Consider the following 12,541-nt stretch of genomic DNA (forward strand, 5'->3'; position numbering starts at 1 on the left):
CATAAACTTTAAAAAATATATAAATTGAGAGATTTAGAAATGGGTGGCTTGACCTAATGTCCCTTTAAAGCTACAGCGTGGCGTGGAAATGGTGATGTCCCCGCCTCCTGTTGTCTCTTACTGGATCATCGTGAACACTGTTTGGGATTCTCTGGCTGCAAGACAGCATTTTGGAGAACAGGTGGGATGATTCCAAGCATTTTCTTTGTCATGAAAGCATTCTTTGGCTTCAGAAAAAACCTGCCCGAGCCCTCCCAAAAATCCTTAGCTGTCAGTTCTGTCCGCGGAACTCCCGGACACAGCTGTTCAGTCGACCATATTCCCACTGGAAGTCAATTTCCCATTAATGTTTCAATTTCCTTTAAAGGATCTTCCAGAACCAACACCAACTCTTCCGTAAAATCTCTTAACTTATAAGTCTCTTTTTAAATCTTTACTCCCACAATCCTCTCATCTTGCCTTGTGTCTCTATTCAGCATTTCAAGGAACAAAATGACAACAAAAAGAAAAGGACAATGGGCAGCCCTGTCGTGTTCCTTTTTGTATCTCACAGGGTTTTGATAGATCTCCATTAACAATTATTTGTGCTTTCTGTGAAGTATAAATCGATCTTATTCATTTTGTAAAACTCTCTCCAAAATTCTGATCTTCCAAACCCTTGAGCAGAAAAGCCCAGTTCAAGTTGTCAAAGGCCTTCTCTGCATCTAAGAAAATCAGTGCGGCTGGGTTTCATTACGTTTGTCCTAACAGTCAGGAATCACGCTGAGACGAGGAATAGGTCTCTAGTGTTTATTACTGCTACATAAGACAGAAAATCCTAACAAACTGAAGAAGCGTGGGAAAACCCAGACAGATAAACCCCAAAAGTCAAGGCAGGTCTGATCTGTGTCTCTTTGAATGGCTGCTTAACTCCTCAGTACTACGTATGCGTTTTCCCCCCTGGAGAGGGGCCCCCTCCTGCTCACCATCAGTGCTCATGACAACTTTGCTCCAAATATTCCAAACTACCCAACATGTTTCTACTGTTGTCGTTTAGCTGTCTTTTTGGTAAAAACTCACATTGATCCTCATGAATCAATTCTTGCAAAATTATTTTCAGTGTGTCAGCTAGAATCATTGTGAACAACTCGTGGTCATTATTCAGTAATGATATTGGTCTATAATTTCTTGCTGAAGTCAAATCATTAAGTATTATCTATCCTCCCTGTAGGATAGAGCTCATCTTGTTTTGTAAAAGTTCATCCTCAAAACATTTATAATAGAAACCTGATAATACACCTGGTCCAGGCCCCTTTCCTGGTTTAATCTCTGTTATAGCTCCAGAAACTTCCGTAATTGTTATAGATCCATTCATAATTTGTCTCGGTCCCTCTGTAATCCTTGGTAAACCTTGTTTCTTTAGACATTCATCTCTTTTCTCTAAAGAGATGACACTTCCTTTATACAGTTAGAATAACATTGATAAAATGCTTTCAGTATGGCCACCTTGACCTTAGTAGCCAAGTTGTTTGACATCCAAATCATATCTATTCTTGAAAAGTATCTATGTCTTTCTGAAACATAAGTATACTCTCTGGAATTGCCATTTTTCTGTCTCCATGTATCAGCCAGCAGTAAATTATCCATCAAATTAAAAAAAAAAACTTTGATAATTCGCCTCGAGGAATTTTCTGTGATGGTCCCAGTACCAGGATCTAACTTAAGGAATTATCCAGACAACTCATTAGAAGCTTAGAATCCATTTATTAAAATCCAATTACTCAGGGCAGTTGCAAGCTCTGAATAATATTTTAGTGCAACAACATTCAAAGTAATTCATTCCCTGTGACATCATCCTTCCTCCCTGTCTTACAAACAAGCTCTTTCTCACTCCTGATCTCCCTCTCCCAGCTCATTAGAGTCCAGGTGTCTTATCAGCCTGTCCTTGGCCCTAATGGTTTGTGAAGGAATGTGCTGAAGCATTTTCTCTGTCTGCAAAGCTGCAAAGCTGACCTGGGTTTGCTGCCCCTCAGCTGGTGCACGTAGCAGGCTGAAACCTTTAGCAGTGCTTTATGGCAGGCGAGCAAAGGGAGTCTGACATGCCGCCCTCCTAGAAAAAAGAAGTAGCTCTGGCAGGAAGAAAAGTCAAACGGCAACCCTGCAAAGTAGAACAGAAAGAACATGTAAAAGTTATTTAGGCTTATTGGGGAAATGGGCATGGAATGAATGAAGCAAGTCCGGTGCTCAAACGTGGTGACTGTTCACCCATTCGCTGTCACTCTTAGGGAAGTTCTTCCACTGAATGAAGTACTGGAGATGGCCATGGTGCCTGTGGGAATCCAAAATTGCTTGAACTTCAAAATGTTGTTCCCTGTCAATCATGATGGGATTCAGAGGGGGAGGGTTAGGATGCCAGCATTCTGAGCCATGGAAAGATTTGAGAAGGCTGCCATGAAAAATAGGATGAATACGTTGCATATTTTAGGGAGTTGTAATTGCACAGTTACTGGACTGATGACTTTGGTAATAGGTAAAAGGCCTGATGAATTTAGGACTGAATTTCTGTGAGGGTTGTGTTGATTTTAGGTGTTTTGTGGAAAGGTAGACTTTTTGCCCAACAGATAGGTTGCATTCTGGAGCATGTTTATAATCTGCAAAATTTTATAAGTGTCTTTAGCATCCTGCAGTGTTTGGAGCATCATAGGCCAATTACTGCAGATGTGTTTAATCCAGTCATCAGCCATGAGAGGTTTGTCCATATTTTGAGGCAATTCTGGAATAGGAACAAAGTCTTGCCCATACACAATGTGAAATGGGGAAAATCCAGTACTGTGGTGGATAGAGTTATTATAAGTAACCTCAGCAAAAGGAAGTAGGTCCACCCAATCATCTTGTTGGTGACTAAGATAGCATCGGAGATATTGTTCCAGTACAGCATTCAAACGTTCAGTCGATCCGTCCATTTGAGGATCAAAGGTGAAGCTTAGAGCTTGCTCTGCCCCTATGAGCTTAAGAAAAGTTTTCCCAAATTTGGAGGTTAATTGGGGCCTGAGGTTGGAAATGACATGTGAGGGGACCCCATGTAGATGATAGATATGTTGTTCAAAAGGCCTGGCTAGTTGGGGCACAGTGGGCAATCCTGAGCAGGGAATGAAATGTGTTTGTTTGGAAAATAAATCAGTTACACACAGATAACAGTTTTCTTTTTGCTCTCAGGTAATTTGACAATGAAATCCATGGCAATTTGGTCCCAAGACTGGGTAGGACTGGCTACACTTTGCAGTAATCCAGTGAGTTTACCCATTTTACATTTGGAGGCAGCACACGTAGGACAGGTGGAGATATAATCCTGGACATCTTTTCTGAAAGACGGCCACCAAAATTGCCTGTGAATTACATGTAGAGTCTTCACAAAACCAAAAGGGCCAGCAGGTTTGGAATCATGGCAGCACTGCAAAATTTTCTTGTGTAAAGTTTCAGGGACATAAATTTGGGCTCCACGCCACCAAATTCCATTGGGCTCCATGAGAGTAGTTTTGTTTTGAGCTAGCCAGGTATCTTGTTGCTGGGGAACAATCAGCTCTTGTTCCAGGTCAGCTGGTGGAGTAGGCTTGGAATCCTGTTTGGCGCTCCTAGTTATAGCAACCAATCCCAGTGGGGAGGGAATGATAAAGTTCACAATCTCCCCCCTGTTTCTGTTGTGCTGGAGTTGGCAGGATAAGGCATTTACTCTCAGTGTCAGTAAATTTGTGTGAAATGTATGCACAAGGCTGTAAAGTGCCATGATTGTCTTTTTGTAATAAAACGCAACCAATTGCCATGTCAGAAGCATCGGCTTGGATGATGAGAGGCAAGGAAGGGTCAGGATGTTTTAAAATAGGCTCTTCCGTGAACAGAGCTTTGAGATGGTCAAAAGCCTGTTGGCACTCTGTTGTCCAGTTAAGTGCCGCCTCAGGTTTTTTAGCTTTTTTCTCATTCCCTTTTCCTTTCGTTTTCAACCAATCGGTTAAGGGCAGAGCGACTTGGGCAAAATTTGGAATAAATTGGTGATATAAATTTGCAAACCCAAGGAAACTTTGTAACTGCCTTCTTGTTTTGGGCACTTCCCAAGCTATGACGTCCTGTACCTTGGCTGGGTCCATTTCTATGCCCTTATGGGAAATTCGATACCCCACATAGTCCAACTGGTGTTTATGGAATTCACATGTAAAGGTTTAGTGCACAGTTGAGCTGTTAGCAGTCTCTTTCAGACCTCTCTGACCACTTTTACATGGTCTGCCATGTTGTTGCTATAGATGAAGATATCATCGAGATACACAAGCACACCTTTATATAAAAAATCATGGAGAACCTCACTTATTAGTTGCATGAAGCATCCAGGGGACCCCCTCAATCCAAACGGCATTACGAGGTACTCTAATGGGTACCTCTAAGGGGCAATTAAAAGCAGTTTTCCATTCATCCCCCTCCCTCATGCGCACACGAAAGTACGCTTCCTATAAATCCAGCTTGGTGAAAATTTTTCATTTTGACAAATGCCTTTCATCAGAGGGAGAGGGCATTTATCAGAGGTACAAATAGCATTGAGACCCCTATAGTCAGTACATAGCCGTAAAGATCCATCTTTCTTTGTGCAGAATAATACAGGAGTGCCTAGGGGAGAATTGGCAGGTCAGATGAAACCTCGCTTCAAATTTTTGTCAATGAACTCTCATAAGGCTGCCTTCTCTTTAAGAGTCATAGAATAAATCTGGTTTGGGAAGTAAGGCCCCTGGTTCCAATTCAATAGCACAGTCCAATTTGTGATGGGGTGGAAGCTGATTGGACTTGGCTTCTCCAAAAACCGCCTCTAGGTCTTTATACGGTCGTGGGATCTGGGGTTCCCCTGGGGCTAGGTCGGGTTTCAGGAGTTCCACCATGCCAGCCATTGGTTCTAAATCTGGGGGCGGTTCAGGTTCCAGCCAACCCCCATATGCACCGTCTGTGAACTGCAACTGCCTCGTGGCCCAGTCCACCTTGGGATTTCTTTGCTTCAGCCACACTAACCCCAGTATTATAGATTGATGTGCTATAGGGGCCACTAGGAATCTCAAAGTCTCTTTATGAGTCCCAACCCTCATCTCCAACATTTCAGTGTAAAATTGCACATGACCCCCCTGCATGTCTGACCCATCAAGTTGAGTAAGAGTCATAAGAGTTTTCAATCTGCCAATCCTCAGTCTTAATCCCATGACTTCTGCAGGGTACCTTAAACATCGAGTACAGCCAGAGTCTAAAAGTCCCACTAGGTCTGCACTCCTGCCAGTTTGTAAGGATTTGATTTTAGTCCCCACTAATATACTTGGGCATGGTCCACTCACCATTGTATCGGGGCACCTGTTCCATCAGACTATCGCTGCCTGTCCTTGGGTGCCATTCAGGACAGCCAATTCCAGTTTCCCTGCATCTGGAATTCTTCATCTGCCAAGTTTTCTTCGACTTTAGATAATTCTGCCAGCATGAGCTCAGCACCTCCCTTGCCTGGCATGAGCTCAGTACCGATGGAGCCGCCACTGGAGACTTTTTTAGCTGGTAGCTTGGACTTGGTGCTGGAGGGTTTCCTTCTTGAAGCTGTGTTGGCTAAGCGGCACTCAGCAATGCGATGGCCTTGTCTGCCACATTTGAAACATGTTCCACTTTGGGCACACCATTCCTTTTCTCTTTCCCACTCTCGCCGTGTCTCTCTTTGCCCAACACCCGCTGTAGCAGTGGAGGTACACTTCTAAGATGCATGCATATGCTCTTGCAGTTTTACTTCTGCTCAGGTTTCTTCTACCTCTCCAGCGAGGCAGATCCAACCTTGCAGGGTGTTTGGCTTGTCATGCGCCAAAGCCCATTTGTTCAAAGAGTGAATTTTTCCCCCTCTTTTGAAGAGCATTTGCTCGATTTATATTCCACATCAGGGCCACAACTAGGGGGGGGGGGCAAGCGGGGCATATGCCCCAGGCACTGTGCTGGGGGGCCACCAAAATGAGCACTGGGGGTGCCAAAATGGGTGCGGAATCCATGTTTGCCCTGGGTGACACAGAGCCTGGTTGCGACCCTTTTCCATGTTAAGCATTTGTAATCCATAATCAAGCCATACATTTAGAAAAATAGATACCTGTAGCACCTAGTTCAGTATCATCCCTTTCAGTTTCCTTTTGCATCTGTTGGAGTTTTTGTGTAATCTCTTCTGACACCTCCATTTGAATCTCCTCCAATTCTTCTTTGAATTTTTCTAGAAATTCTCTTGCCTTCTGAACACAATTCAATTCAAACCTCTGCTGTTTAAAAGTAAAAATCACCCCTTACAGTTTGTCCCATCAAAATGGAAACTTTTTCTGCTTTAATCTTTCAGTAAAAAAAAACCCACCTCTTTTCTTGTACTTAAAATTCTGACAGGACTTTCTTTAAGGAAAATTATATCTGTATTATCAATCTTCAGTCTTGTATTAAAATGCTGCTGCAAAGGGCGATCCCTTGTCTTCTTCCTGACAAAGTGTACCAAAACATTGCTTGGAACATTTCTCGTTCCTGCAAATCTTGAATTTATTCTATAACCTTTATCAGTTTCTGCCTCTGTATCCTTCTCTTCCCAATCCAAGGATGTTGTCAAGACTTTAATAATATTTTCTATATATCTTCCTCAAAAACCTCTGGAATAGCAATCAAACAAAATTCTTTCTCTTTCAATTCCAATAGAGCCAGATTATCTAGTTCAACTCTCAATCTATAACTTGTAACTTACTTTCCAAAATTTCCAGTTTGTCATTAATTGGTTCTACATCTCCAGACACTGGTTTTACAGAGCTTTCCATCTTCTTAACTTCTCCTTTCATCTGCTCTTTCACCTTTACAAGTCTTTCATCCATTCTTCTCTCAAAAGCTGTGAATCTAGTATCAAGTGGTTTGGATAACTTACTGCCAAGTTGGTCAAACATTTTCTGAAGCAAATCTGATGAAATTCCTCTCTCTGAAGGTTGCTCTAATGATCCTCTTCTCCCCTCCGTTCTTGCTGCTTTTCAAGTAGTTGCCATTACGATATTATTTATTTATTTGTTTATTTATTTTCTATCTTGCCTTTATTATTTTTATAAATAACTCAAGGCGGGGAACATACCTAATACTCCTTCTTCCTCCTATTGTCTCCACAACAACCCTGTGAGGTAGGTTGGGCTGAGGGAGAATGACTGGCCCAAGGTCATCCAGCTGGCTTTCATGCCTAAGGTAGGACTAGAACTCACAGTCTCCTGGTTTCTAGCCCGTTGCCTTAACCACCAGACCAAACTGGCTCTCTTTCAATAATATTATATATTATAAACCAAAAGTGAAAGTGTCTCAAACAAGGGAAAAGGAAAGGGGAAGCCACCCCTTCCCCCCCCCCCCGCACCCCTTTGTCTTCCTGTGCCTTTAATAATGTCATCTCTGATGGCACTCAGTAGTTGCAGTCAGCATCACAATCCACATCTCCATGGTTACAGTCAACATCACAGTCTGGCCCATACTGCATTTATCTTTGACAACTTCTTTGTCAGTAACTAACAAGATGGCAAAGAGTATAGGTCCTCTCTGCTAAACTCTTCACATTTGGGAAGAGATTTTTGATCCATGAAATTTGTGCATTGATTTTTTAAATTAAAAATCGTTTGAAAAAATGGTGAGATCAGAGTTGGGATCCTGATCTACTGTCTGAAATGTTGAACGGTCCTATGTGTGTGTGGGTCTGTGTGAGTGTATCTATGTATACATGTGCGCATGGGAAGTCAAAGCACTGAGACATCCCTCCATTGGGGGAGATGGGCGGTGATATATATTTAAATAATAAAATTTAAATAATGAAGTCCTGCCCTTAATGCTTGTTTAGGAGGCAGGATGTGATTTCACTTTACCGTTAAATACTGTCTGTGGACATCCATCCATCTGTCCACATCTTTCTAGTAGTAGATAGTAAGCAACATGCAACGAGGGGCAAAGGGGTACGAAGTGATGTGCTGACATGCTCAGAAGTGCCCAGATCACATGCTTATGTCCCAATCTTCTTGTCCTTCAATAGTGTTTTGTATATACAGAGAGAGACAGGGACAGGGACAGGGACAGAGACCGGGACAGGGACAGGGACAGAGAGAGATGGGCAGGAAATAAATTTGATATATAAATAAATAGTATCCATATATCTATATCTATATCTATAGATAGACATAGATATAGATACATGTAGATGTGTAGATATATAATTTTATTAAAAAATTTAAAGAAAAAAACTAAAAAGAAATCAAGAAAAAGCTAAATGTGGAAGAAAGAAAAAAAGTTTTAAAAAATAGCAAAGAAAGAAAAAGGGATACAAAGAAGTAGCTTCCGATCCTCTTTACAGCAGTTATAAGTACAATGATCAATTTACCTCTTGCTCTACTGTTGCGACATAACCCTCTTTTTTCTGTAATGTTCTATAGTGTCGACCCACGTACCCTGAGAAGAAACCAGTGTGACCTTAAACCTGGAGCTGGGGACAGCCAATGACCTGTCAGAAGCCAGAGCCAGGGCCAGCCAACTTCTTTGTAAATAATTAATTAGATTGCAAAGAGATTCTTCTGCAGCCTGGCAAGGTGACATCCTGCACCATGCCTGAAGACAGCAGGGAAGCTGAGGAAGACCCGGCCAGCCACATATTGCAAAGAAATATGATCCTGTCCATAAAACATTAACTAAATTCATGGACTTCTCACTGCATGTTTTGGACCACCTAAGGCTCAGACTCAGTGGACCAAGCATAGGTCTTCTCTGCTTCACCCTTCACATTTGGGCCTCCCATTGGTTCTGCCTGTTTCCTCTGGGACCGCCCCCTTCTCTCTGACCCTACACTATCCTCCTGCCCCTGAATTCTCTTTTCGTTGTGAAGGACACCAGGATGCTGGATTCCACAGCCATTTTATGCTATCAATGCTGTTAGTCCCTGAGAAGCCAAGAACACGTAGCTGGTTTTGCTGTAATGGCTGCCTTTCTGGAAAAGGATGGCACTCTTCAACTTAAACACTGAAATAATGTAGCTGTTTGAGTTTAAATTGTTAATGAGCAGGAAATTCCCTCGACATTCCATTGAAGACCTGTCCTTGGAAAATTATCTTGGACTTCCAGTGAAATTGTTGATGCCATTTATCAACCACGGGGGAAAAGGAGAGAATGAAAAAACCTCTTTTGCCTCAAGGCACTCGCAGAGCTGTTTTCAGTGCTGGGGCAAAGAACAGTTCCAGCATACTATCCTGCTTCAAGTGATGCTTTTCCTTCTCAAGTTCTTACGCAGAGGGGAAAATAACCACAGTGAGAAACACCAACCTTAGCAAAAGGACACAATATGAAGACTCTGAAATGAGCGGATGAGTTTTTTATGATGCTAGAACTGAATTTCATGAAATTCCCAGTTTCTTTGGGAGCAAATATGTCCAAATATATTTCCCCACCTTGCCCTTCACAATTACTTGGGAATAGAAAAAAAATCTGTTGACAGTTCATCACTGGAAGAACACTGGGTAAGCAAACCTTTAGACGTAAAAAGACAAATGTAGAGGGTAATTTATGTGGGTAGGCATTTTTCTGTTTGTATCTATAAAAAACTGCAGTTCACTGAGACCTTGATCCAGAGAGGAGAGTTTGAAACCGTGTCTTTACATGCAGCTCTGCCTATTGGCAATCCTATGCAATTGCTACGAAGTGAGCCCAACTTGCAGGTGCCAGACTCTATCACAGGTGTTTTCTCTCTCTCTCTCTGTTTAAGGGTGTATATGTGTGTGTGTGTGTGAGAGAGAGAGAGAATTAACTGGTACCATTAAGTGAAGTAATGATCATCATTTAACTAAAAATAATCCCAAAGTATTATAAGGAAAAAAAAATCATTGCACTGTTTCTAACATAACAAAGCCAAGCAAATGAAAGGAGAGACTGATTCCTTCATAGAGGTGCCTCAGGCTTAGAAACAGCACTGTGCCCTACAACAATTGGACTTGCTTACTCCACGCCACCCCACTCCTTTGCTCTTTCAGATCCAGAGAGGAAGGAAAGGGGTCCTTGAGGCCAGCATTGGTCCTCCTTTGCACTGTGCATTCTCTGAGTGTTACTGCCTTGCCTCTAACCAGTTGACTCAGGATGTTTTTGTTCCGTTTCAGTAGCTGCCAGATGAAGGTTTCTACTGACCCAGTAGGGGTGGGAATGGAGTTACTGCCTCTAGCTTGCTGCTTTCATCAGTTTTGGAAAGAGATTTCTCCATCTTCAATCTGGGATTGACTTCGGACACCTAGCTAAAACAGAATGTAGTTCATTTAGTTTTGGCTTAGCGTTTTACTCAATCACTGCAGTTTGCAAGAAAATTTATTCCTTAATGCAGTGTGTGAACCACCCATGTGGGAATCCAGCCAATGTATTCAATATGTCATGGTTAAAACAAATAATGTCTTAGCATGATGTGCAAAGCAGTCCTGACATCGATGAAATTTTACTTTTTTCTGTGTAACTTCGGCAGTATAAAGATTGAAGGTTTGTATCTCTCCCTAATGTTGTCAGTAATCATACCATTCATTCTTTCCTGCAGGAGAAAATGGGAGACACTGTGATAGGAACTTCAAATGAATCACTGGTGACTGAGTTCATCTTAATTGGATTTTCAGAATATCCCCGAGCTCAGATTATCCTGTTTTGCTTCCTCTTGGTGGTGTATCTCATTAGTTCTCTTGGCAATGGGCTCATCATCATGTTGAGCATTGCCGACCCACAGCTTCACACTCCCATGTATTTCTTCATTTGTGTCCTTTCCACAATAGACTTTATTGTTACCAACAATATACTTCCTGAGACCTTGGTCAACTGCTTCATCTACAGGCCCACAATTTCTTTCTCCAGATGTTTGTCCCAAATGTACCTTGGTGTATTTCTGGTTGCAACAGAGTGCATTGTCTTGGCTATCATGGCATATGATCGCTTGGCAGCTATATGCCAGCCCTTACACTACACGCAGATCATGAGTTGGAGATTATGCATTTATCTGGTTGCCACATCAGTGGCCCTTGCCTTCATGACCACCCTGATCAATGTGCTCTTGCTGCCCACTGACTTCTGTGGCCATCACGTCATCAACCATTTTGCATGTGAGCTGCAATCTGTACTCAAATTGGCTTGCTCCAACACAGTCATCAGTGAGATCTTTATGCATGTTGCCAGCCTCTTTCTGCTAATCCCTCCCTTTGGCTTCATAGCTGTGACATATGGTCGCATCGGCCTGGCTATTCTGCGTATAAGCTCTGCCCAGGGACGCAGAAAAGCCTTCTCCACCTGCAGTTCTCACCTTGCTGTGGTCAGTGTATTTTATGGGACACTCATGATCATGTACTTGAGACCGGAAGGCAAATCCATTTCTGAAAAGGACAAGGTCATCTCCTTAACGTATGGGACTCTGACTCCCATGCTCAATCCTCTGATCTACAGCCTGAGGAACAGGGACGTCAAGGTAGCATTCTGGAAGCTGGTTGCAAGAAAAATGTTAAAGTGATATACAGATGTGCTCCCCATGTACCATATAGATGCCTGTTGCTCACCATCACTGGTAACTTTTTAAAAAAGCATTTAATAGCAACCATTACTGTTCCTATTAAACACAAGAGGAAATAAGTGTCATGACCCCATTGCAAGGCACAAAGAGCCTCACAACGTGGATCATGATCATTAAGAAAGAGAGGAAGCAGATAATCAAATCAACGCTTAAACCAAGCACCCAAAGCACCCACACCCATGGACTCATATGCAGATGAATAGAAGGACTTCAGATAAGCAGCAATAACCCGCACCTGGTGCCCTGGAGGACACACCTGAACCAAGAGGACAAGGACAGCAACCGGGAAAACACCCACACAGCCATCAAGAAACCCATCAAGGGGAATGGGGACAATGGAGGGTGGAGAAGCACGGGACCCCGCAATAGGGGTATAAACAGGACACCTCACCACCGCACCCCCATTCCCGTTTTTCTCTCTGTCAGTAGCATTTCAATAAACCGGAAATCCTTAATCCCTATTAAGTGAGTCCGTGTCTTATTCGGAACGAGGCTGGCCCTGACAATAAGCAATACTGAATGTTAAGGAAGAATGTGTTATGATTTCAACAACCAGAACTCCCAACAATTTTGGAGGGCATCAGTTTAGGGAATGCCATGATAAAATACCATACTGTATATACTTGCAAATAACCAGAGAGGTGCCAAAGTATACCCAAAAATTGGGTTCAGGTTACTCATGGATGGGCATATCTGCAAGTATATATGGCGATACTTTTTTTTAAAGTACTGGTATATCCTGTACTCACAGTTAAGTATATACTCAATTTTTAACCAAAGTACCATGAAAAAATGGATAATCTGTGAATTATCCATAGATAAGATGATTGTGAAAATTGAAATGTATGAAAATTTCAAGGCTTGGCTTATCTGCAGGTGGTGCATTTTTCTTGGCATTTTGGTTAAAAATTCAGAGGTTGCCTTATCCAAGGATGGGCGTATAGATGA

At 42.3% G+C, this 12,541-nt stretch overlaps 1 protein-coding gene across 1 annotated transcript; it reads left to right on the plus strand.

The window, feature by feature from the left end:
- The first annotated feature begins 8,858 nt into the window (after window positions 1-8,858).
- LOC134492440 (olfactory receptor 13H1-like) lies at window positions 8,859-12,054 on the plus strand. Its single transcript, XM_063296611.1, has 2 exons — window positions 8,859-9,524; window positions 10,580-12,054. The coding sequence occupies exon 2, from the start codon at window positions 10,586-10,588 to the stop codon at window positions 11,531-11,533; it is 948 nt and encodes a 315-aa protein (XP_063152681.1). The 5' UTR covers window positions 8,859-9,524; window positions 10,580-10,585; the 3' UTR covers window positions 11,534-12,054.
- The last annotated feature ends 487 nt before the right edge of the window (window positions 12,055-12,541 follow it).

This window comes from Candoia aspera, chromosome 2 (assembly GCF_035149785.1).
Source record: "Candoia aspera isolate rCanAsp1 chromosome 2, rCanAsp1.hap2, whole genome shotgun sequence".
Lineage (NCBI taxonomy): Eukaryota > Metazoa > Chordata > Lepidosauria > Squamata > Boidae > Candoia > Candoia aspera.